This window comes from Melospiza georgiana, chromosome 16 (genome assembly GCF_028018845.1).
Source record: "Melospiza georgiana isolate bMelGeo1 chromosome 16, bMelGeo1.pri, whole genome shotgun sequence".
NCBI classification, from domain to species: Eukaryota; Metazoa; Chordata; class Aves; order Passeriformes; family Passerellidae; genus Melospiza; species Melospiza georgiana.
The window spans coordinates 3,987,288-4,011,288 of NC_080445.1; the positions used below are offsets into that span (position 1 = coordinate 3,987,288).

Sequence of the window (24,001 nt, forward strand, 5' to 3'; positions counted from 1 at the left end):
TGTGAGCACGAGCTGTTGAATTTTTCTGTATGAGATTTTGCAAATATGCTTTACTGTAATATTCTGGCTGGGAAGAAAAACCAGAAAAATTAGAGTTCATTCCACTCTCTTCCTTAGTGTGGTAGAAGTGCACTCTAAGGCAGTCTCCATTTGATGTTTTATGAAATTGGATTTTGACTGCTGTAATTTCAGACACGTAATTTCAATTACAAGCTCTGTTTTTAAAGAAACTGTCATTCAGTCACACTGTCCAAAAGGCTTCCTCCTGAAGAAAGCAGTAAATACAACATTGACCAGAATTTTTTACCTAATAATATCTTAGATGTCTTTGCTATTTAGGATGGAAAATAATCATCAGGCATGGAAGTATTAATGGAATCCCAGACTGGTTTGGGTGGGGAGAGACCTTAAAGCCCATCCAGTCCTACCCCTGCCATGGCAGGGACACCTTCTGCTATCCCAGGTTGCTCCAAGCCCTGTCCAACCTGGTCTTGAACACTTCCAGGGATGGAGCAGCCACAGCTTTTCTGGGCACCCTGTGTCAGGGCCTTACTGCCCTCACAGGGAGGAATTTCTTCCTTATATTCACTCTAACCCTTCCGTCTGTCAGTGGAAAACCATTCCCCTTTCTCCTGCCACTCCAGGCCTTGTCCCCAGTCCCTCTCCAGCTCTCCTGGAGCCCCTTTAGGCACTGGAAAGGGCTCTAAGGTCTCTCTGGAGCCTTCTCCTCTCCAGGCTGGACACTGCCTGCCCTTGGAGCATCTTTGTGGCCTCCTCTGGACTCCCTCCAGCATCTCCACATCCTCCCCATGCTGGAACCCCAGGGCTGGAGGAAGCTCTGTAGGTGAGGTCTCACCTGAGCAGAGCAGAGAGGCAGAACCCCCTCAGCCTGAGGGGCAGGCTGGTTTTGATGCAGTTTTACAAGCATTCAATTAATTCCTCCAAAGAAAAATGCCACTTTGTTTAGTTTTACATTTCCATCTGGTTTCAAGGGCTGACCTTCAAATAACCCAGGGAACTGCTAAAGTTTGAAATCTCTTCAAGAGAAGAAGTTGATGAACTGTGTTTTAACCCAGGAAAATATCCCATGCCAAACATGGCTGCTCAGTGCCCCTTTTGATGATCCATGAGTTATTGCCATGGATTGATGCACAGCTAATCCCCCTCCTGAGGAAAGTGTCTTCACAACACATTAAACCTTAATCAGCTCACAGCAGTGATCAGGGGCAGATTGGGAAAATGCTTCAGCCCATGCACAGTGGAGCAAAAGAGTTTGGGACATTTCTGCCACTTTTATCAGCAAAGGCTCAGAATTTTTGCCAACTCAGTAAATTTGCTTAGAGATTTCACAGGATTTCTGTATCAGCAAAAGCCACAATGTGTAAGTAGTTCTATCGGGAACATCTGCAGAGGGATGGGTGAATCCTAACCCTGAGAAAAGGCTGGTTTTTAGTGACGAAAGGACAATTTATTTCAGGTATAGAATATTCAGGTATAAGCATGCCCACATCACTAATGCACGGCTGTATCTGTTAGGAGACACCCTCAGTGTAACACCCAGGGAACCTTTTCTAATTTAGTCCTCTGTGGAACAGCCCAGAAGCAAAGATGTAAGAAATAAGAGAAATAAGAGAAGAACAGCTTGTCCTCTTTCTGAATCAAGTTTAGAGAGTTCAATGATAACCCTGAAAGTTCCTACAAAAAGGTTTTTTTTCCTTTTTTGCTATCCAGAACTCCTGGACTCAAACACTCTTTCTCTACCAGAGAAAGTGCCACTTTGTCATTAAATTGCTGGCCAAGTTTGGTTTTCTTTCCTGCTTTTTCAGTGCCCAAGGGACAGACAATCCTTTTGGTTTTCTGCAATAATCCTTGTGTGGTCTGTTCTAAAGAAATCAAATCTATGATTATATAAAGGTGCATTATAATTTTAATAATATTTAATGACAGAAAAGAAAAAAAAAAACCAAGGTAAATTGATGGAGGCTGACAACATCAGCAGGTTCAAAGGAGAATTGGACAAACTCATGGACAGCAAGTCTGTAACCAAATACAGAAGAACTGACAGGAATAAACCCTCCAGCATTCCTAACCCAAAAATTCTGGATGCTGGAGCAGAAAAAGGGACAACAACTGCCTGCTCTCCCTGAGGAGCATCTCATTTTCCTGTGGCAGGACAGAATGTTTGGCTCAATGGGCCATTAGTCTGAGCCAATAGGGCATTTCTTGTGTTCTAAGGGAAAACCTAATTTATCCCTTCTAAAAGCCAATTAGACACCATAAAAGACAGATATTATTATCAAGTTAGGACAATCTGTAAATGGAGATTCCAAGCTAGCAGCAGTCAGAGAAATGTAACTCGTGTTAATTGAATACTAATTATAGGTGCAATTATTTTGGATTATGCTGAACAGTGAGACAGTGAGTTAGAAGTTGGTGTTCAGTGCAAGTCCCTCATTGAAAATTCAAAGTAAAATGACTGCTTTCCCCTGTACCATTTTACACTTATTTTTTTTCAGCTTTTCCTTCTGCATGATCAAAGTTCATGTACAAAACTCCCCTCCCATTATCTGTACTTTAAGGAAAATTACAAACGTGCAGAGGTGGAGAACTGGTCCCTTTTTGCCCTGTAGGGTTCCAATGCAGGAAACACAACAGATGTGGGGAATTCCTGGGGCACATGGGGAAATGGGATTTATATCATCCTACTTCAGGCAATATTTTACAGAATTATCTGAAATACATCCCCAAGTTCCCAACTCATCATTCAGGAAGGGTCAAAATCTGTAATTTCTGGGGTTGTGCAAACAGCATCATCAAGGGCCAGAAGAGCAGAGCACTGGAAGTCTTAGAACAGCAGCTCAGATCCTGGAGCAGCAGGACAACATAATTTGAATTCCATTATATGAATCTAAGCCAGCAAATTTTTAAAAATCATCTACAAAAGGTAAAATGCTGATTTATGCAGCAAATTATGAAATCGTACAATCTATGTATTACAAGTGAGAGAAAAAAAGGGAAAGAAAAGCAGAAACAGTGAAGGAAGGAAAAAAGAATATATTTGGTATTATAAAATTCTTCATATTTCTACTGTTCAAGACTTTTATTTTTCTGATTCATTGTGGTTGTTTTAGAGGACAGTATTGTCTTAACTAAATTTCTATGCCTGACAATCCAAATGGGATTTCACCAGAGAAAATATTATCCTTTGCAAATCTTATTGCTACTTATGCTAATTTCTTTCTTAAGTTTAAACTGGGACAACATCAGGTCAATCTATAACACAGCTACCCTGGAATTAATGTTGCATTTGCCAATTTAGCCACTTTTTCATGGGTTTCATTGATCTGTCCTTGTTTCAGTGGAAAAAAAAAAGATGCAAAGGCTTTATTAAAAGAAAACAAATCCTTAGATCACAGAATGTGGCATTATCATAGCAGAAAGGAAAATAGTTTCCTACCTGTTGAGTGCTACAGAGGAGGCCAGGAATGCAAACAAGAAAAAGATGCTTCAGAGAGGTTTTAAGCCAAACAATTCAGACAAGATTTTCAAACAGCTGCTTCCTCATTTCTGCTTCAGTAAAGCAATAGCAGAAATAATGAATCCAGTAAAACACTTTCAGGAGTCGCATTGTGTGATTGGTCAGAGGAAAAGCTCCCTAAACAGCCAAAAATGAACGTGGGTATTGATTTCTGTCCTGGCCCCCATCAGGTTAGGGCTGGACCAAGGGAGAATTAGGGGGAGGTAATTTACCTGGTACAGCCCTGGGCCAGCAGGAAAAACCTCCCAGTGACAGCAACACGTGCTCTGTGCAAGCAATGCCAACGTCAGGCAGGAGAGTTGGGAAAGGAGGAGAGAAAAATTACCCCAATCTTTCCATTATTTCCAAAGTCTATCTGATTAGCTGAATCTGCATACTCAAAACCAGAGCTCAGGCAGAAGCAAATCAGTAAATGACACTCAGGAATTAAAGCACGATGAATTTACCATTTTTTGCTGCTGCAGTACCAACAGAGCCATTCAGTTCCTCTGCCCAGGAGTGATGGCCCCTAATGAGATTCCCATTCCAGTCATTCCTTTTGTTTCTTTAAGGACTGGGATTCTAGCAGTCACATAAGCCTTTGGATTTCACCAGGCACTGAAATATTTGTTAAAAACCAACATTTTCAGCTAAGAACCCATCAGCTGGGTCCTTTAACACACTTAGAATCAATTAGCAGGTAGAGCTTCAATTTATTCCACACTATTGTGTGGGTTCTCCCTCTCCATCTAACTAACTCCACAGTGGTTTTTTCTAAATACAGAACTCTTAGGTCTAAATAAGTATCTAACAATAGGTCCATACCTGATTTAGCTCAAATTTGCTACAATTTAAAGCTTTTGCACTGCCCAACACCTTGCAATGCAGTCAGCTATTAGTTAAGCCAGAAATTTCTCCATCAGAGCCACCAGTTGGCAATTTGCAGAGAGGAAACCTCCTTCCAGGCAATTCAGGGACACAGCTTGAGATTCTCAGACCATTTCTGGGGAACAGCTGAAGCACAGCAAAGTAGGTCAAGCATCATCCCTGCCCTCCAAGGTCTGGCAGGAAGCTCCCCAGGTGAGAGCTCCAACACGAGATCAAAGCCACACCTCAGACTGACACACTCGAGGATTCCTCTAGGATGTGCTTCCTCCCAAAAAGCTCCTGTCAAGGTTCCACAGGAGCTCAGAGCCTGCACAAATGGAACAGCAGCCCTTCCTTGTTGTTGCACTTTACAGCTCCTCCAAACACTCTGTTATTCCCTCCGAAGGCGGTAATTGAAAGTTATAAGTCACAAAAACTGATTTATTCTTGCTGAAGGACTATTTAAAATGATCTGAACTAACTGAAATTTAAAGTTTAAAAATCACATCAATAGTTCTACCCTCAACATTTATTTAAAAGAGATTTCGAAGAGAGCAATATGATATAATTTAGAAACGAATTCAACAGTTGTTTTTACTCCCTCCGAGAGCAGTTATTGCCTGTCAGATAATTAAGTGACTATGCCAGTGACAGAATACACAAAGCAGCAGGGAGCACAGGAAAATACTGAAGCTTCTTGCAGTCCATGAGCTTCCAGGGAGAACAACCTGTCTAACATATTAGAGAGAGAGAGAATTAAAAGACATGATCAGAAAAACAAGAAATCACCATGGAAACACTCTATCAGTGTATTTCACTCTGGGTGTGATCAATTCAGATAATTCTCAGAAAATCTGATGACACGTTGCAAAACATACTGTGACACTCTATCTCACATAAACATTTATTTAAAATCTATAAGTCAACTAAAAATAATAATATACCTTGAGCAGCTACACTGAGCTCATGGAGCTTCCTTCCTCACTGAAGATTCACATCAAAAATCCAACTACTCTATTCAAGCCAGACTAATGTGTATGTGCAACTCTAGACACCTTTGAAATTTGTTTACTTCAATTATAAGGCACTTCTGAAAAAGAAAAGGAAATACCAAGTTCTTGTTCATCTCTAGACAGGAACAAAGTGAATAGGAAGTTTTGGATTGCTGAATTTTGCTTCTGAAACAAATGTCATCATTCTAAATATCCAGATTCCTCAAAACCCACAAGATGTTTAACATTGCAGGCACAAAGCCCTGTGAGATGCAGAACTGGCTTTAGATGTGGATTTTGGACACAATCAGGGTGGGAATCCCAGTGCAGGCAGTCCCTAAAGTGACCCGAGCAGCCCTGTGCCCACAGGCTGGGTCAGGCCAGGCATGGCCATGTCCTTGGGATTTCTAGGGGCTGGGGGGGAGACAGACAGACAGACAGACAGACAGACACAGGGCAGAGCCAGCTCCAGGTTTTCCTCACTGTCTTTCACTTCAGGGCAACTTCAAGAGAGGAAATTTCTTCAATTTCTGATGGTATTTTTCACTTCTGTGTTCTGTAAATCAATTTATCGATTTGTTTTAATCTATTCCTGAAAATTCTGAAGAAATTTTGTGGGGAAAAAAAAAAAAAGAAAACCTTCAGAAACTTAGGCTGAAATGCCAGAAACGGAAAGTTATTGAGCACAAAAGTTATTGAGTGAGCAAAGCTAAGAGCACACCAAGAGCTTTTCAAGAGCAGGGCAGTTTCCCCTAATCCTGCCAGGGGACAGAAGCAGGCACAGGATCCTAAATCCCAACACCACCCTAATGCAGCCACCCCAGCCACCAGCACTGTCTGCATGTGGCCATGTCCTGCTGTTAAGAACGAGGATATTTTTTGAAGGAACATATGGTTTCTGACAAAAATGAAAGTGCTTCCTCAGAGGTGAGCTGCTGTTGTAGCACCTGGGATGAATTTCTCTCCTCAGAATACACAATTAACCAAAATTTCGGTCCTGTGACTGCTTGCTGCAATGCTCCTCACATGAAGAACATTTTTCTGGAAGCTTCCAATTACCATGGAATTCTTCTTGGAGATTTTTTTTGTGCCACTGATTAAAGATAATCACGAGAAGAAAACTATGGCTACTAATTGTTGAAATTGTAAGGGAATATATTGAGATGATTATCGACTTAATGAAGCTGGCATTGAAATACATTTTCCTGATCTGCTTACTCTGTGTACTGTCTCCTAACTGGATAATACTCTGTGATTTACTCAGCCTCAGTAAATAACAGACTGATCTCTCTTGTTTGCAAATGACAGCAAACATAGTTCCAGGAAAAATCATAAAACAAACAAGCACAACATGTAATGCAAGTATCAACCATTTTGGGCTCTGTGGAAATAAGCTTCATAGAGAAATGCTTGTTTCAACATACTTCAACTTGATGCCAATTTGTAATTACAAATCTCATTCTGAGCTATTTTACTAATTAAAAATAATATGGGGTGGGAATCTTATAATAATGTCTTTTTTCTAGTACAAATCCACACAGATTGAGTAACAAAGGTAAGTTACCTTCTGAGGAGGAAAAGCTAAAATTATCAATGAAAGCAGTCCAGCCCTTCCCCTAAATTCAGTTAAGGTTGTTATCCCTGAACAAATTTTCAAAAGTATTTTTTTTATTATTTGCTTTTTTTACTCAGTGCATTGAGAATAACCCATTTTCTACAGAAGGAGCACAGAGGGAAGAGATTGGGTTTGATTTCCTCCCCCCCAGTCTACCACAAAACTCTGTCTGTGAACATCCACTCTTCTGCTACCCAAATATATTCCAGCTTCACCTCTCATCTTCCCATTACAAATCCTCCTTTCCAGGCACTGGAAATTTTGCAGTATCCATCTCAAGCCACTTTTGATCCCATGATGGAGAGAAGATCACCCTTGCAAGGAAAAGCAGCCCTAGTTCTGCACTGGGAGGGTTCCCAGGGTGAGGATGACGTGTGAATCCAAAGCATTCCCAAGTGTCTCCCAGAGTTCATCATGCAGCTGTGATCTTGTGATCCAACTAACCAGGATTAGTTGTTCTTTAAACAAACTAAATGTAGCAGAAATTACTCTTGTGGGACAAATGATCTGTCTGTAACAAACACAGATGACGTAAAAAATTAATGTTGCTCTTCATTTCCACAGTGTACACAGAAGAAATTAACTCTTGAGTTCCATAGATGATCAGTCTGTAACAATTCTTGGCATAAATTTAAAATTAATTATGCTCTAAATGCTGTACACATATTAACTAATTAACCTCACAAAATGTGAAATAGATTTGTAGGCATTAGCATATGCCCTGAAGCATGAGATTTCATTACCTTTACCATTATTTCAGCTTTCAGAAAGATAAGTGTGCACAGTAACACAGAATGATCCAAAGGAAAAAGGTGGTTTCCTGCACTCAGAGCATTTGATTTGAAATTCTTCCAGGAGCTGAAAAATTCCAAAGCTTGAGTGCTAACACAGTAATGGACATTGATGTAAATCCACCAAACACATCACTGGTACAACTCATGGTAAAAATCCCCAAACAAACCAAAACCCAAAGCACAGATCATTTCCTTTTGTCATTCATGATGCAGACCCTGTGCTGGATTTGGAAAGAGTAAGATGAGCCATGCACACAGGGAAATGGCTCAGGACAATTCTGATGTAAACCAGAGGGTAAGCAGATCTTCTGTGACTCCCTGTAATGGTTAAAAGATTAAAGTACAAAGAACTTCTTAAGTGTGACTCTATTAGAGGAGTAGGAAGTGTTGGAACAGAAACTGTATGTTAAAGGGAGAGGGTGCACCTTAAAGCTCCCTCAATGAACTCAAAAATGTAAATTTAAAAAACTTATTAAAATACTAGCTTTTATATTAGCATTTATAAAGCACAAGCTCAGAGTCCTTTTCATAATTCTGGTAAATCCCTTTTGCAGTTTAATAAAAAAGAGATTCGACATTTGCATTTGAGGAACGACCCAATGGATTTTTTTTTTTCAAGATCTGCACGGTAGTTAAAACTGCAACCTTGTGGAAAGTACTTTGATGTTATACAAAGAGAGGTAATGTTATTTCAGAAGTGTAAATGATGTATTAGGAAATTTAAAAGTTTAAATTATTGGGAAATCACCTGGCAGCTGATTGGGTAGCTTGGATCTGTTGATGTGCTGACTCTTTTCCATGGTGCTTTTTACCCTTATAGAAAGTTACAGAAAATCTGAAGTGCACCAATAGAATGTGTTGCCTTTCCTCTTGTAGAGAGCAATCCATCTGTGCCACCTCAAACAAACCCATCAAACGAGCAAAAATGTGCTGCATTTGATGAAAATGAGTATTTTACTACAGAAATGATTAAAATTCACACCTACCAGTCACAGGATGTGTTAGAGCAGATTAAGGGAATATCCCATGGGATGCAGCAGGTTTCAGAGGAACTGACAGCACTCAGACTCCCCACAATTCACTGACAGAAACCTCCCAGCAAGGAAAAGAGAGCTCTGAAAGCTGATCCTCAATCAGAAATTTTCCTACTGATGAAACAATTTTGCTTAAATAATTCAAAAATTCAGGCATGATGTCCAGATCCTTTATCCATCCAGCATCACCTTCAAGGTTTCACCAGAAAAAGCAAAATGTGTTTTACACACTCAGTTTTCTACTTTATGCTCAGTATTTTTTCCACTCAGGAATTGTTTCTTGTATAAAAGTGGCTTCCCAAAGAGACAAGAGGATGACAACTGGAATTGTACCTTTATGAATCTTGATTAGTGAACCTTTCAGCACCATAAAGTCTTTTATTTAGTGAAATTAGCATTGACAGCTATGGATTAGAAGCTATCAGCCATTCTAATATTAAAGAGACACTTCTCTTTATTTCTCTGGAACAAGAAGATTTTTCCACCTCCCTGTTTTTATTAAATTATGAGTGGCATGTTAGTTTATTTGTTGTGCTGAAATATTTCTTTAAATCAACATACAATAAATACCTATTTACAGGATTCCTTCAAGGTATTTTCACTGCTTCTCCTAAAATAAATTTAAAATTCTCGAAAATAAATTAATTTACTCTTCAAATAGTGGTTTTAAAACCAGAGTTGAGTGTAGTCAGTGCTAGATCTAGATGCCAGCAAAGCAGCTGTACAATATTCTCGGCTCTTGCTGTGCACCCTCAGCCATTTCTTACCAGTTATTGATCATCCCCTCATGCAGCAGGTTTTTAATTACATATGAGTGCAGAAAAATCCATCTGTGTGAAAATATAGCTTGAATTGTTCATAATTATGCTAAATGTGAATAAATTATTGATAAAGACTGAAACAAAGATGTGAGGGCAGATATTTTCTTTAGAAAGTGTTTTTTGTGCTAAATACTGCACCAGTGATTACATGATCAGAGATCAGCCCTGTAAAAGCAAAGAAAGAAGCAAGAACTGAGAATTTTCAAGGCAATTCCACTAAACCTCCTCCCAGGTTGGATCCGGGACAGAAAGAGTCACAACCAAAGATACAAAGGTTCACTAGACTTGCAGCAGAATTAGAAATTCTTTTATTGGGGGGTCACCCAGGGAACTGATTAAACAAATTTATAAAACAAATAATTTATTAAACAAATTAATTCCCTTAGTTTATCTGAACTTAACCAAGATCCAGTGATTTAGCAGCTGCCAAGCAGAGATAGGGAGTAGATTTTCCAGATTCTGCAGCAGATTTATGAGATGTTTTATGTTATTGGAAACTCCTTAGAGATCATGTGGGAGCCTGGAAAAATCAGCATTTCTCCCCTTGCACCTCAGCCCTAGATGGAACATGTAACAGTTCCCTCTCTCCCCCTGTTTTGCAAGACAAATAATATTGAATTTAATTCCAGCATGTTTATTAGTAAATATGATCTATTTTGTCCCAAAATGCTTCCTTGTAAGCCAGCTTCCCCTGTGATGATAAAATCAGTATCAGAAGGTGGGACAAGATGAAGGTTGTTTGTTTCATAGAAGGTCTGTGAGTAGAACAGTTGTTCAAGATTTGAGATTTGTCTTAAATGGCTGCTTCACTCTGAACTAAAATAAGGCCAAACTCCAAAATAATGATTTCCACTCTAAAGCAGTTGGAAGAAAAGTAAAAAAGCTGATAACATATTCATATCAACACTATACTTAATTAGCTGCCCAGTTACTCCTTTTGGTACTGAAATACTCCACACAAATCTAGAGCAAAACAACATTTTCGAATCCACACTGCTACTCCTTGCTGATTTGATCAATGGGGTTTAAAAATGGTGGTGAAATAGCAGAAATCAGGAGAATCTGAGCTCTGGAGCAGAAGGATGAGCTGCAGGCTTGGGGAAATGGTTCTTCTGGGGCAAAAGGCATTGAGGAAATCAGACTTTGGAAAGCAGAAACTCTGGGACAAGATGGCCAAGGGAAAATGCTGCACCTGAAAAGTGAGAGCCTCCAGCTGTTTTTAGCCCCTCAAGGCAGGGCATTATTCCTTTTTTTTTCTTTTTTGTCACAGTCCTAGTTAGAAAACTAGTCAAGACACTGCATGGAAACATCCAATATTGACTGCATATGATGGAAATTACTGACATTTCCCTCTCCCCCATCATAATATTTCTGCTAAGTTGTGAAAAATATGAATAAAGACATAAATGCATTAAAATGAAATCTATATAGAATTTTTAAGTGCATTATGAGGTTGTTGCAGCAATATCTGTTGGCTAAACAGAAAATGCAGCTGTCTAACAACAGCCATTGAAATGTGTAAGTATCCCAATAAACTCTGCTTCTTGTGGCTGCTGAGGCCAGTTTCAGTTCCCATGGAAACTGATGATGGATTGCCAAAAATGAGATTTGATGTTTTAGAATAATCAGTGATTTGAACTAGTGATTACTATGAAAGTATTGCAGTCCTCTTGCAGCGAGGAGGTTTTATGCAGGGAGCAGGGAGGGAACACATGGCAGCTGGCAGGCAGCAGCAGAGTTGTTAAAATTCTTGCAAATGGTTGTGGTTGCTGAATGACAACAGCAAATGCAGTTTCTTGAAAAATCATTGAGTAAAATCTAGCAAAACCCCATTTTATAAAGTGAATAGGCTTTGAGGTTTTAGAAAAAAATACAAGAAATACTGTAGTACAGCCCCTAGGTGCAATGCTTTCAAGTGCTTTTCCTAAATAAGGTCTCCTTTAGACCTCAGTTCTGAGAATTCAAGGAGCCTGGCACATACAAGCTTGAAATTGCTGGATATTTGTTCTCCTGTTATTTCTCAATGACACATTAGGTCCCGATTCTTCAAATAAGCCACAACAAACAGAAATAAAATGCTGACAATGTTCAGTTTTCCAGAGACTGCAGGGGAGTTCCAGGGGGACACAGGACTGGGATGGATCAGTGGCAGTACAGGGAGTTTGCTGTGAGTTTGGGTTGAGAAACTCAGCAAGAATTTTTTGGGGAAGAAACTAAAGAAAAGTGAAGCCACACTGCTGGGACACTGACACTCCTGGGAGGTGAGGGAAGGAAGAGATTTCCTCCAGCATTTCTACTCCTTATCCATTCCCTTTGCTATCATGAAAAGCAGGTTGATCTATTTCACTCTTTCCTACTTGAGTGGCAGGAATTTAGAGAGAAAAGCAAAGAGAGAATTTAGAGAGAAAAAGCAAAGAGAGTGAAGCTGAGCAAGCTGTGCTCACCCCAATAAACATTTTCCTTGTCTAAGAATTGGTCCTTTCATGTAAAACAAGGGATCTGTGTAATACATAAAAACAGCCACAGGTGTGTATTAAGAAACAAAAGGTAGCACTAACAAGCAGCAGATAAATAGTTTTCACACAAATTTTGGCAGAATTCGACTGTTTTCTCACTTCTAATTCCAAGATGCCTTTGCAAAGTTTCACTAGAGCCAAAAATGCCTCCTCTCACACGGATCAGCCTGACCCCTGGAAGAGCAGACAGCACGTTTGCAATGGGTTTAAATTCATTTGGAACCTGTTTGGGGAAGGCCAAGCACAAAGCAGCTCCACTCCCCACTCTGGGATAAGGCACAGGCTGCCAGCTCCTGCCTCTCCCTGCAGCACTAATTAATGCAAAACTGCTTCACTTTTGCTCCCATGTAGCAAATTTTTTAAATTCAAGCCAAATGCTGTTAACAAAGTAGACTTGATGCAAATCAACCACAAAAGCCACAATATATCCCCAGAGTGCCAGGTTCTGTGGTTTTGGGTTTTTTTTTCCTTCCTGAATCACACAGCAGTTTTCACTATAAAAGTAAATCTGCCAAAATGAAAGGCTTTTAAAGTATTCCACATAAACCTGTATCTTAAAGCTACAAACTTATATGTCTTAGCACCTTTTCACATCACATAAAAATCCACTGGAATCATGAAGCAAGGCAAAATTTGTCCTTTCCTGCATAGAAAGAAAATTAACAATCCTTTGTAATACAGAGCCAGAAGTACTGACAGATACCTCTTACTTCAGTCAGTTTTGATTAATAAAAGTTGATTGGTAAACATAAGACATTACCTTTTGCTATATTTGATAAATCACCAGCATTTTGCATCTATTTCCATAAAAGCAGAGATATGTGAGGGGCCACAGGAGATAAATTGTTCTCAGGGATTTGTGAACAATTGCCACTTTTTAAGCATAAAGCAATAGTTTTCTTTTGCATATTTGCTCTTAAGAATGACTGTGACACTTTTAAATAGTCTTATCTTGGCTGCATATTAAAATATTTCCATTTGTAGCCAGAGTACTTCAAAGATTGACAGAAAAATGGTTTTCCACGAAGGCACATTAGTCATTAAAGGATTATATTCATGATTTGTCCCTAATAGCATCTTTAGTTCTGATTAGAAAATGCAGCAGATGCAAAAAGTGAGTCTCAAAATACGATGACAACAAGTCTTCATATTTACCCACCTCTAGATTGAGGATGTTTTTTTAAAAATAGTATATAATTCACTTTCAAAGAGTAATGCTATTAATACTTCTTTCACAGTCCATATTTTCTTTCTCAAAGTACATTTGTCCCCAGAAAGCAACAAACTCATAAATCAATTTCACTGCTAGCTGTGATAAGTAAATCATACTTAGAGTAAAAAGGTTTCCTTCCAGTGACACTTCCATTGCCTTTGTTTTACAAATTCCAAATCTATGATTAATAAGGGTAGTAGCACATAAAATGATTTTGTTCCTTATATGTGATTATCATAGGAAAAACAATATCCAACAGTCAGATTTTCCTCCTAGACAGTGATCTTTGAAGTTTTATTGAAATTTACAGTTGCTGAAGATTGTCCTGGAAGATACCATGAGCAGCTGAGGCCCATTAAGGCACAATATTAGTTCCAAGCATCCACTTTTTTCTAGCAAAGATATGGATTTTACACTGCTACTGTAATGGCAGCAACTTCCCCTGGCTTATGAAAAAAACATACATTACAAAACCCTCTGTGGTTTGTGGTCCAAATTTGTAATGAAACATATTGGTCAAATCCCAAAATGTGCCTCTCATCTCATCAGCTCGAGTGCCTCTCACGGGAAGAATCCCCTTCCAAATGAGCCTTGCTAAAAGGCATTTTCCTTGGCAGCAATGTTTCCTTCCTGCTGTCCCTGTCCCACCTCCGAGGGCTGTGCTGCTGCCACCCACCCTGCACTCAGCATCCCCTGGTCCCCAGGTGCCACCTCAGTTTCCTCCCCCTCCATCAAACCAAACAACAACAATCACCTCAGGAAGATGAGAGTCTGAATAAATTAATTCCTGACACATATGTTTGAAACCTGTGGCAAACAAATGATGTGCAGAGAGGAAAGCAGTGAGGTTGGATCCAGACAACTCAAACAGCTCTGGGAAATAATGCTGGGATTTGCTTCCCTGGGGTGCTGCTGTTTCCCTCTGCTGAGCACAGTGATGGCCACAGCAGCCCTGACAGACAATGATGCTCACACAGCCCCTGACAGTGCCAGGACTCCTCAAACTGAGCACTCCAAGAGCTGATGGGAGATTTCCCTACAGTCCTTCGTACCCATGCAGGCCTTGGGGACAACACTGAAACTATTGGAAGATGATTCCTGGTGCTGCCTGAAGCTACTCAGTGCAGAAGTTTGGTTAAATAAATTAATTACAGAGTGGTGGTGATGAATTTTAGTTTAAAGGAATAATTTAATTCTAGCAAATAGTCTTCTTTTTCAGGTACTGACCTTAATGTGGAGCCTGTGAAAGGTACATACAGATAAACCAAATATTATAGGGTTTTTTCACATCTTATTGCTGAGAGGTGTCACTCCATGATGTTACCAGACAGGAGATCTGCAAATTTTATTTTTTAAATTATTGTTCAGCCAATACATTGCAGAGTTGACAGTCTATGAATTTATTGTTCAGTAATGATAATCATCATGATCTTAATGAAAGTATTATCCAGTGTATGTGAAAAGTAATTATGTGCAACTGGCTTAAGTTGTATGACAGGCTGGAATTTGCAGAGAGATGCTCTGTGCCACTAGAACTGCTCACAGAAAAATGAAGAAGTGTTTGTTCTAAAGCAAAAAATATATACATGGCACATTAAGTCAGCTGCTATCATCAAAGCAAAACCTAATCTAATGCTATTATCAGCCCCAGATTTGATGTATTATTCCTAGATACCTTAATTTTTCTCATATTTTAATGCCTACTTAGCTACAACTACTTTTTTTTTGAGGCTGCCATTAATACACTTACAATTTTACTTTAACAAATGTTGAATAAATTTGCACCAGCTTTGCCTATTTGCAAAGTATTGTGAGGGCTCAAAACCACAGCAAGTCATGACAGAGTTGCTTGTGCTTGATGTGTTTTAATTTCCAAGATCTGCCAGCAACTTCAGTCTCTAAGAGTTAATAATGACCAAATCCATCCAGTAATGAATTGACCTGAGTGCAGAACACAGATATTAACCATTGTGTACCTGCATGCAGTGCAATCCAGCATTCCTGCCTAGGGGGATGAAGTGCACTTTGAAGCCTTTTGGTTCCTCAGGAGTTAATGAAGTGACTAAACATCCATCCTGCTGAAAGGGACACCCCAGGAGTGCCTTTATACACCAAAAATGAACTTTCCTGTTTTGTGTCAGACATAATTCTTCTGTCAAAAGACATGAGTTAATATTCATCTAACTGCAGCCTACATGGGGAAGAGCAGTTTCACTGTAAGGAAGTTAATGAAGACAGTAATAACATCTGCATAGAAGTTTTCTTCTTAAAGAAAGTGAATTAAATGAATTGATGGCTGGAATGAACCTTTTCTCTGAAAAATCCTTCACTTAGAGAAAGGTAAAAAACCCTCTAAGAGTGCTAAGAATTTAATTCCTCAATGCCACAAGTGAAAGGCAATTGTAGACCTTGATGGTGCCACTGTCCTTTGTGCCTCTCCAAGGTACTGTTCGTGCTCGTGTAAAGAAAGTTAAATGTTCTTTGCTTTTAAACCTGATGAAGTACAGGCAAGCAAGGCAAGCAGAATACTTGATATCCCAGAGTAGCAATTTCTTTTGATGCAGTCACCTTTAGAGAGCTGCTGGTTTTGGTAAGATGTGCAGGGAAACAGGCAAAATCATCCCATCAGTCAAGACCTGGATAACAGTGCAGCTGTAACTCCACATTTCTCTGCTGGTGTGTTTGGAAATGAATCTGTCTGGGTGTAATGTGAAGTCTCTCCTAGAACTTCTTGGGGAATGTAGAATAATAACAAACACCTCAAACCCTAATTCTTCTCCTTGCTCATTTTCTCTTGTTCTTGATCTTTAGTCTCCTCTCCAATTCTCCACTTCATGCTTTTCTAGCACATACAGAGCTTCATTCTGTTCTAGAAACACCTCTTGAAATTACTAGGATGAGGCTTTGGTGACAGAGCATGCATAAAAGCCAAAATGAATGTACACCCACACTGCACTAAGCAAGGAGGGGACGACAGTGACTTTTAGGACTTAAATTTTTAAACACACACCATCATGTCCCACTGACTCTGCTGCACATTTGTTAGTTGCCTTAAGTCATAAACTATAACAACAACCCCAGGAGTAAGTGCAGGCCATTTGCTGCACATTTATGTATTATACAGGGATTTGTTGACTTTACATGCCCACTCATTTAGGAGCAACTTGTCATCCCATTCCTGTTTTTATCTGGAGGCTTTAACAAAGTATTAACAACACCATGAGGATGGGTACTAATATGTGGTTACTTACTGCAAATTCCACTTTGAGTAACACCAGCAGTTAAATTAAATAGAGTGTGCAGTTTGAAAAAAAAATTGCCTGTGTCCCAAAGGAAACTTTCTCCCAGAAAATGTCACAGCCATGCACACTCTCAGAGCAGGATCTAATAAAAGGTGAAAGCAAAGCTATTCACTGATCTTTTCTCCACCCACCCTGAACAACTGACAAGGGCACACAGTGGTAGGACAAGAGGGGATAGTTTTAAACTAGAAGAGGGTGGATATAGGGAAGAAATCTTTCCTGATGAGGGTGGTGAGGCCCTGGCCCAGGTTTCCTAGAGATGCTGAAGAGTTGGCAGGACCTCTCTCCTAAGTGTCCTAAAATAGTGGTACACAGTGAAGGAGAAATACATCAGCATTTAGCACCTTAAACCTGCCTAGGAAAGCCTTACTGCAGAGCCAATTAAATTACATCCCTTGAAACATCTCAAGAATTTCCTATTTTTTATTCTCAGAAGTAATGTTACTTTCAATCTTTTGTACCTCTCACCTAAGGACGACTCTGATCCCACACCAGAGAGATGAATCCATACACACAAACATGAGGATCATTTTTATGGCATAAAAATCGTGTAGTGTTAAGCACATTTAAGGCTTTTGCATGAGTAAGACTTAACTCTACCAACTATTTGAATGAATTTCACCATAACCACCACTGTTCTCTCTATTTTTAGCACTGTTTATGTCCTCACTCCTCATGCACCACAGCAATGTCACTCCTAGAAGTCATTATTACAGCTGACACATGAAATTATGGCTGATTGATTCAGCCAAATCATTGTAAGCTTGTTTAAGAGCATTAAAAAAGCTTTGTATTGATTTAGCAATATAAGGTACTTTTAATCAGATTAAAGAGCATCGTACAAGGTGGTTGTATCAATTTCCCTGATCAGTTTAGCAGGAGATCCAGTGAGATTGATGCATCAGCCTAACTGGATCACTGGCTAAACTGATCAGGGAAATTGATCCCTCCAGGTGCACAAAAAGCATTTGAAATGCACAACTTGCTCCACAGGTAAGAAACAGTTCCCAGAAGATATTTCTCCATTTCTCACAGTTTTATATGCATCCTCTCCACTTCCCTGTATTTACAGGGCTGCCATATTTACTGCCCAAATTTCATGGACAGCAAGATGTGAGTGGATGCTCTCTGGTTTTTCCAGTATTTTGAGACCTACTGCACACAGAGAGCTCTGATGATTGGTGTGTGTACCATAAATCTGTCACCTCCTGAACATATCAGACTCTCTATGCACCATCTATCAAACTTCCAAGCAGGCTCACACTTCCAGCATGGGCATTTCAGCTGCTGAAGTACTCAGAGGTTCCTACACAGATCAGACAAATGTCCTCAAGTGTCCCTTTTAGACAAAATTTCTGACCAGGGAAATGGAATTTATATGAAAACCCTGAGATGTATTTCAGCCTCGCTATAGCCAGTGTTGCAGTTGTCACAGTTAGAGGTGATTTTACCCCAGCAATCCCAAAGGGGTAAGAGCAAGAGGAAAGCCCAGCAGGTAAAAATCAGGATCTTTATATTAACAAATACATAATATACACAGCTCTACAATTTTCCCTAACTGTAAGAGAACTCAGGCCAATCTCATTGTCAGGCCCTGCAGGCTTGGCTTGGTCACTCTGCTCTGTTCCCTGTAAGGGTCCCCAGGAAACTCACAGATATCAGGATAAAAAGGCCTTGTTGCTATCTGCAAATCCCTGATCTGTGTATTCTCAGCATCGACAACACAAAATTTGTAATGTGGTACAAGTAGATCCTTAATGGTTAATAACTCAGGATTTGTCACTTAGCTCTCTTCAGGAGATTGCCCAGGAACCCATTGTTTCATCTTCCAGCTGTTTCCCATCAAATTGCTATTAAATTATTCATAAATTATTACATTGTTTCTTCACATCCCTGCAATACTAATTTTAACAGTTTCAAAGCTACTCTAATACCAGCTTTCAGATTTCAAAAAGGCAAATAGCAGTAAAATATACTGAACAGATTAGAAAATTCAAATTTAAGAGAAGCTTTCCCTCTCTAATATGAACTCTAAAGCACTCCTGGAACACAGCAATATCCCATCACCATAATTTGCTAGCACATCTATCCCTTTGAACACATGAAAACGTAATGCACAGTTAAAAACTAACTAGCGACATTCCTGGCATTTCAACAGCTTTCCAATAAATGAGACAAGATTTAATCCGCATTTTTTAATGTTACAGCCAAGCCCTTCAGTCCCTGAATGAAACTGTGCAGATAAAAACATGGGCTGGCTTCATAACTGTTTCAGAAAAGCATAAATGAGCACACCTTGAGATAATAACTAATCAAAATGCAAGTACTGTGTCATTAGGGGTGAGCTGCTAATTAGTAAAAAATAAATTAAATTGTTATTGTTGGCTAAAAAATAATGAAAAGAAAAAACAATATTCAGAAATTTATTGTGAGGAAAATAGTACTAAGCATAACTCTGTAACAAACCCCACAGATTCTAGTTTTAAAAGAAAAAAACCTCAGAATTCATTAAGTTAGTGCACTCAAGTAAACATAATGGAGAGATGAACGTTCCTTTTTCCAAAATGTATCATGGAAATGAATAGCGTGAAGGAAGCTCAGACATTCTGCACATCCAGCCCCTTATGCTGCACCAGGACCATTAAAACCACATGAATTATTTTGTCAAACTGCTTCAGAAGTTCAGAGACAGTCTTAAAATAATAATTTATCTCAAACTTAGTATGAACATGACTACTTTATTCTCTTTAAACCTTAATTAGTGTACTTAAAATGTAAGCTGTGTTATCAAATATAATTAATCATATTTTAGGGTGGGTGTATTTTGAGCTTTACACTGACTTACATTCTGCTGCTTGGTATAATCTTGTGCCCGTCTCTAAACCAAGTCACTTGGGGCCTCGGGTGGCTGAGGATGTGTGGGAAGTTCAGAACAGCAGCTTGTCCTTCAGTCACTGTTTTTCTCTGGTCTGTGTCCATGAAATCTCCCATGTCTGCAAAAAATCAAAAAAATTTAAAAATTAAGAAGACAAGTTTTGCCTTTCTCCCCATTTCTTTTCAGGAGACAGAGAAATCACCTGTGGAAGGATAGAATGTAAGAAAATAAAGATAGTGCAGAAGGTAGTCTCACACCTGAGGAGTTGCAGCTGCACTAATCACCGAAAATTAGTAACAGGCCTGCCCATAATAGGCCACAGCTGTGTCCAATAAGAACATGAGTGCTATAAAAGAGTGGGGTAGCTCACTGGGGAGAGTCATGCTGTTTGTTGGTTGTGCTATGAAGAGGAAGGAGTTAGTGTGGTGAGGTGCTGCCCATGAGGAATCACTGAGAAGGGATGGGAGCTTTGCAATAAGATGACAACATTCCACTGGCACTGGTAATTACTCATGGGACAGTTTGGAATTTGGGGATTTTGGTTTACAGAGGCAGATGAAGTGCCCCAGTGCTGCTGCTGCACACAGGCAGAGCATCCATGAGCAGCCCTGTGTGGCCCCTGTGCTCTTGGGCAGTGACTGAGGGGTTTTGCTGAATATGATGTTTTAGTGGAGGTTTGCTTCCTTTGGTTTTTCATTTGGTTGGGTTTTTTTCAGACAAATCCTTAATAATAAAAAAGAAACTCCTGCAATTCAAAGGGATGCTCATGGTGTAAATAAATGCATCCATTTTTTGGTCATCTTTTTGTTTTTTATCCACAGCTACACAAACAGACAAGCAGCTCTTCCACTGCAGCCAGGCCAACAGAGTCAGACCTAGGCAAGGATCCCAAAATGATCCTGGAGTCCCAAGGCCATGCTGGGGGCTGCCAGCTCTCCTGGCACGACATTTCAAGGTCAATAGCGCATCCCTAGTGTTGGAGAGCAGCTTTTAACGAAAGTTCTAATGGAAGAAATGCTGCTACCCTTGCAGAACCTCTGCAGGCTTTACTTCAGAGGCAAGTTCAGGTATCTGGAGAGACCTTGGAGAAATTCAGTGAGTGTTTTTTTTCTTATTTTTCCATTGCCTTTTGTACTGCATTCTTATCCATTAAAGTGAATAGGGCTGCAGGCTCTTACTTCTTCACCCTCCAAAGAACTTCTCTGCATTTTAATTTGATTTAAACTAGGAAACTGACACATGCACAACAGAGAACTCCTCAAGTTTCTGTCACTGAATTCCCTTTTTTTTAAGGACAACAGGGTTCTCTACAAATTCTGTGCTGCAGAAAGGGATGCAAAGGACACAGAAAAGAAATGACTGCTATCAGGTCTGTGAATGGGCAGGAGATGAGAAGAGACAGAACAAGAGCAGAAATTAAAAACACATGGTATTTTAAAGAAGCTTTAATCATCTTTGTGATTTTTCAAGTTATTTATTCAGACATAATCAGCATTGTACTTCCTCAGCTGCTCCAGATTCCTTACAACTGTAATCAGATCAGCTACTTGAAAAGAAATTTCAAACTGCGGAGGTGGATCTAATTAACTTCACTGTCGTGTGATTATTTTAGTTTTCACAATACAGGAGTTTTTAAGCCCATCCTGTAATTAAGATTTACTCAGCAGTTTTCTCACAAATATCTGTTCCCATTCAGTTAAGTAATATGTTAGCATGTGTTGAAATATTTTTTAAATTATTTAACAAGTTCCCTGCTACTTCAGATATCTAGGACATGGAAAACACCTCAGATCTTTCTCAGTGCCATTATAATTACACCTTTCAATTTTTCACTAGAGATCTTGAGTTGAAGTGTATTGGGAAGCATCCTCTACTCACTGGCAAAAATAGATCATTTATTGTGAATCTGTCCGAGTTAAAAGACTAACATTTCAACCCCCGTAAGTTTTTGATGAGTGGCTAAGATGATTTTAGGAACCCCTTGGAATGTTCCTTTCTGGTATGTTTTGAAGAATAACCAAAAAGCAATATATGATAAAATATCAGGAACTTCACTACATCCACTCAGCTTAAATCAATTAATTTATATAAAAACGATTAAAACACAGAAAACAATCCCAAGGCATCAGTAGCTACCCTGAGTGAGGGGAAAGAGGTTATTTAAAACTTGTAGAACACTTTAATCTGCAGGAATAAAGTGCAAATCTGACTGGCAATTTCACTACAGAAGCCATTGATGTCACAAAGGCTCAAGACCAAAGGTCTCCCAAGTCACACAGGATCTGGTTTGCTTTGCTCTGTCTTCATTAGTGAAAAGAAATGAATAAATGAATTAATACATAGACTGCTTAATTCACACAGATTTAAGAGAACCTCCTTCAGGGATCCAGAAATTAAATGGGGGGAAACTAAAACTGAAGAAAATTGCACTTCTTACTCTTTCCAGAACAGCCAAACACGCACAAACCAGCCTGGAGAAACAAAACTCTGCACTGCAAACCTTCCCCCCTTCAGAGGGGAATAAAGTTGGCATTTCAGGAGACAGAATTCTTCAGCAGCAGCATCAAGGAAAAGCATTCCTGTGTCTCCTTCTCCCTATTGTTCCCACCAGGGCTTCCTGAGGAATTGCTCCCTGCACTGTGCCAGTATAACTGCTTGCACAGCTGGGGAGGGAGGAGCTGGGAGAGAACTTTACCAGCCCAACAAAAGAACTGTTCTCTTTTAGGAATTTTGGAGAAGTCTCCCAGCCCACAGCCGCTCAAACACATTTTCCTGCTGAGCCTAAAGGTGAGTGAGCTCCACTGCAACCCAGGAGTGGGGATGGTTAGTAGGATGCAGGAGGAAATGGGCACATTTTTCCCTGGGACTGCCACCAAAGCCTTGGTCCCCTGAAACCACACCTGGAGATGCAGCTCCAGAGGAATCCAGGTTCCTCCAAAGGCTCAGTACTGCTCAAGAAGAGGAACTTCACCCTCCCCTTCCCCTCTAAACCCCCTGCTCGACCCACACCTCACTCAAAGTTCTGTTCACTCACAGCAGCTTGCAGTAGATCCTCTGTGACCTAACAGAATTCACTAAATCTGCAGAGGAGTATTTGGAAAAATACATGCAAGGCTCTGAGCCAGGTTAGAGTGAGCCCATGGTCAGAAGCCAGCAGGGGCACAAGGGCTGGCAGAGGTCAGGGAAGGAAAACCCCATTTTAGCAGCAGTTTATTTTTACTTTAGCTCCCAGCAGCTCTGAAACAATAGGCAGACCAAACATTAAATTACTGATATCACTGACACTACAGATATAGTAACAAAATCTACTGTATGCAGTTAACTGATGAACATGATACCAAAACTTACATAATGCCATTTGCAACTGGTTTTATTTTGAAACACAGGAAATTCCATGTAATTTCCCTTATTGACATACTGATTAATGTGAATCAGTTCCTTCAAATTGGGTATCTAATAAATAATTCAATTTCTTTAAATTCTGCTTATCAACTGACATTTACTACTACTGAATTTTCAGTTACTGACCCCCAACGAGGAGGAATTTGATCCAGTATGAGACTTCTTAGGCCCAGCACAAAAATCTGTCTCTTAAAATTTCTTTTATGCTTTTACTTTGGGAAAAAAATAGGCTTAATTTTGTTATTATTTCCAAAAAAAGTTACTTGAATTTTGTTTTCTCTAGGTTAACTGAAAAAAAAAAAGGAAATCAAGGGTATGTGATTATTTCTTATGTCATGTTCATTAGCACAAACACCTGAGAAAACTAACTTAACCTTTCCAAATGGCAGCTGGATTTCAAAAATTCTGCAAAGTCCAAACTGAAGTGGGGCAAACACACTGGGGGGCTTTGTTCAAGAAAGGTGTTGAGAACAGAATTTTAAAGTTTTGTTGTAAAACTGCTGATTTTGTACCTCAAGGATTAGGATGTGAAATCTTCCTGGTGCTATTCCACCATCCCATTCCCTTTAGATGCTGTTTTCCTCTAGAATTTTTCTTGTTGTTGCTGTTGTTTTGATAGTTTTGTGCACGGATTTCCTTAATTCCATAAAGTATAACAGTTCTCTCATGCTACAGATATCTCCAAACAATCTCATTTTCATGGCTTTGAACAGCTCAAAGACTGTGTTGCACTGCTCTGAGCTGCTTCCAGATGACAACTGAAGTATGAAATTCTTATGAGACAGTAATTGAAAAAATTTGTTAAGCCTGATATTTAACACCGGTTCAGACTGACAAATATCATGCATCAGGTTTTTTACCCCAAAAGAAGCTAATGAGTCACAGAGTGACCCCCACTCAGACATACATGCCACTTGGACTTGAGATCTCCTCTGCAGCAGTGCCCCCATCCTGTTCCTCACGATGCACTGGTAGAAGCCAGCATCAGCCCTCTGCAGAGATGGGATGATGTACCTGCAGGGCAAAAGGCACAATTAGAGAGCACTTCTCCCT

At 39.6% G+C, this 24,001-nt stretch overlaps 1 protein-coding gene across 1 annotated transcript in view; it reads right to left on the minus strand.

Annotated features, from left to right (window-relative positions):
- Positions 1 to 24,001, minus strand: part of SDK1 (sidekick cell adhesion molecule 1) — a 384,823-nt gene that overhangs the window by 248,539 nt on the left and 112,283 nt on the right. Inside the window, exons 3-4 of the mRNA XM_058035661.1 lie at positions 23,856 to 23,962; positions 19,517 to 19,664 (exon numbers count right to left, since the gene is read on the minus strand). Coding sequence (XP_057891644.1) covers positions 19,517 to 19,664; positions 23,856 to 23,962 — 255 coding nt within the window. The remainder of the gene's footprint in view (positions 1 to 19,516; positions 19,665 to 23,855; positions 23,963 to 24,001) is intronic.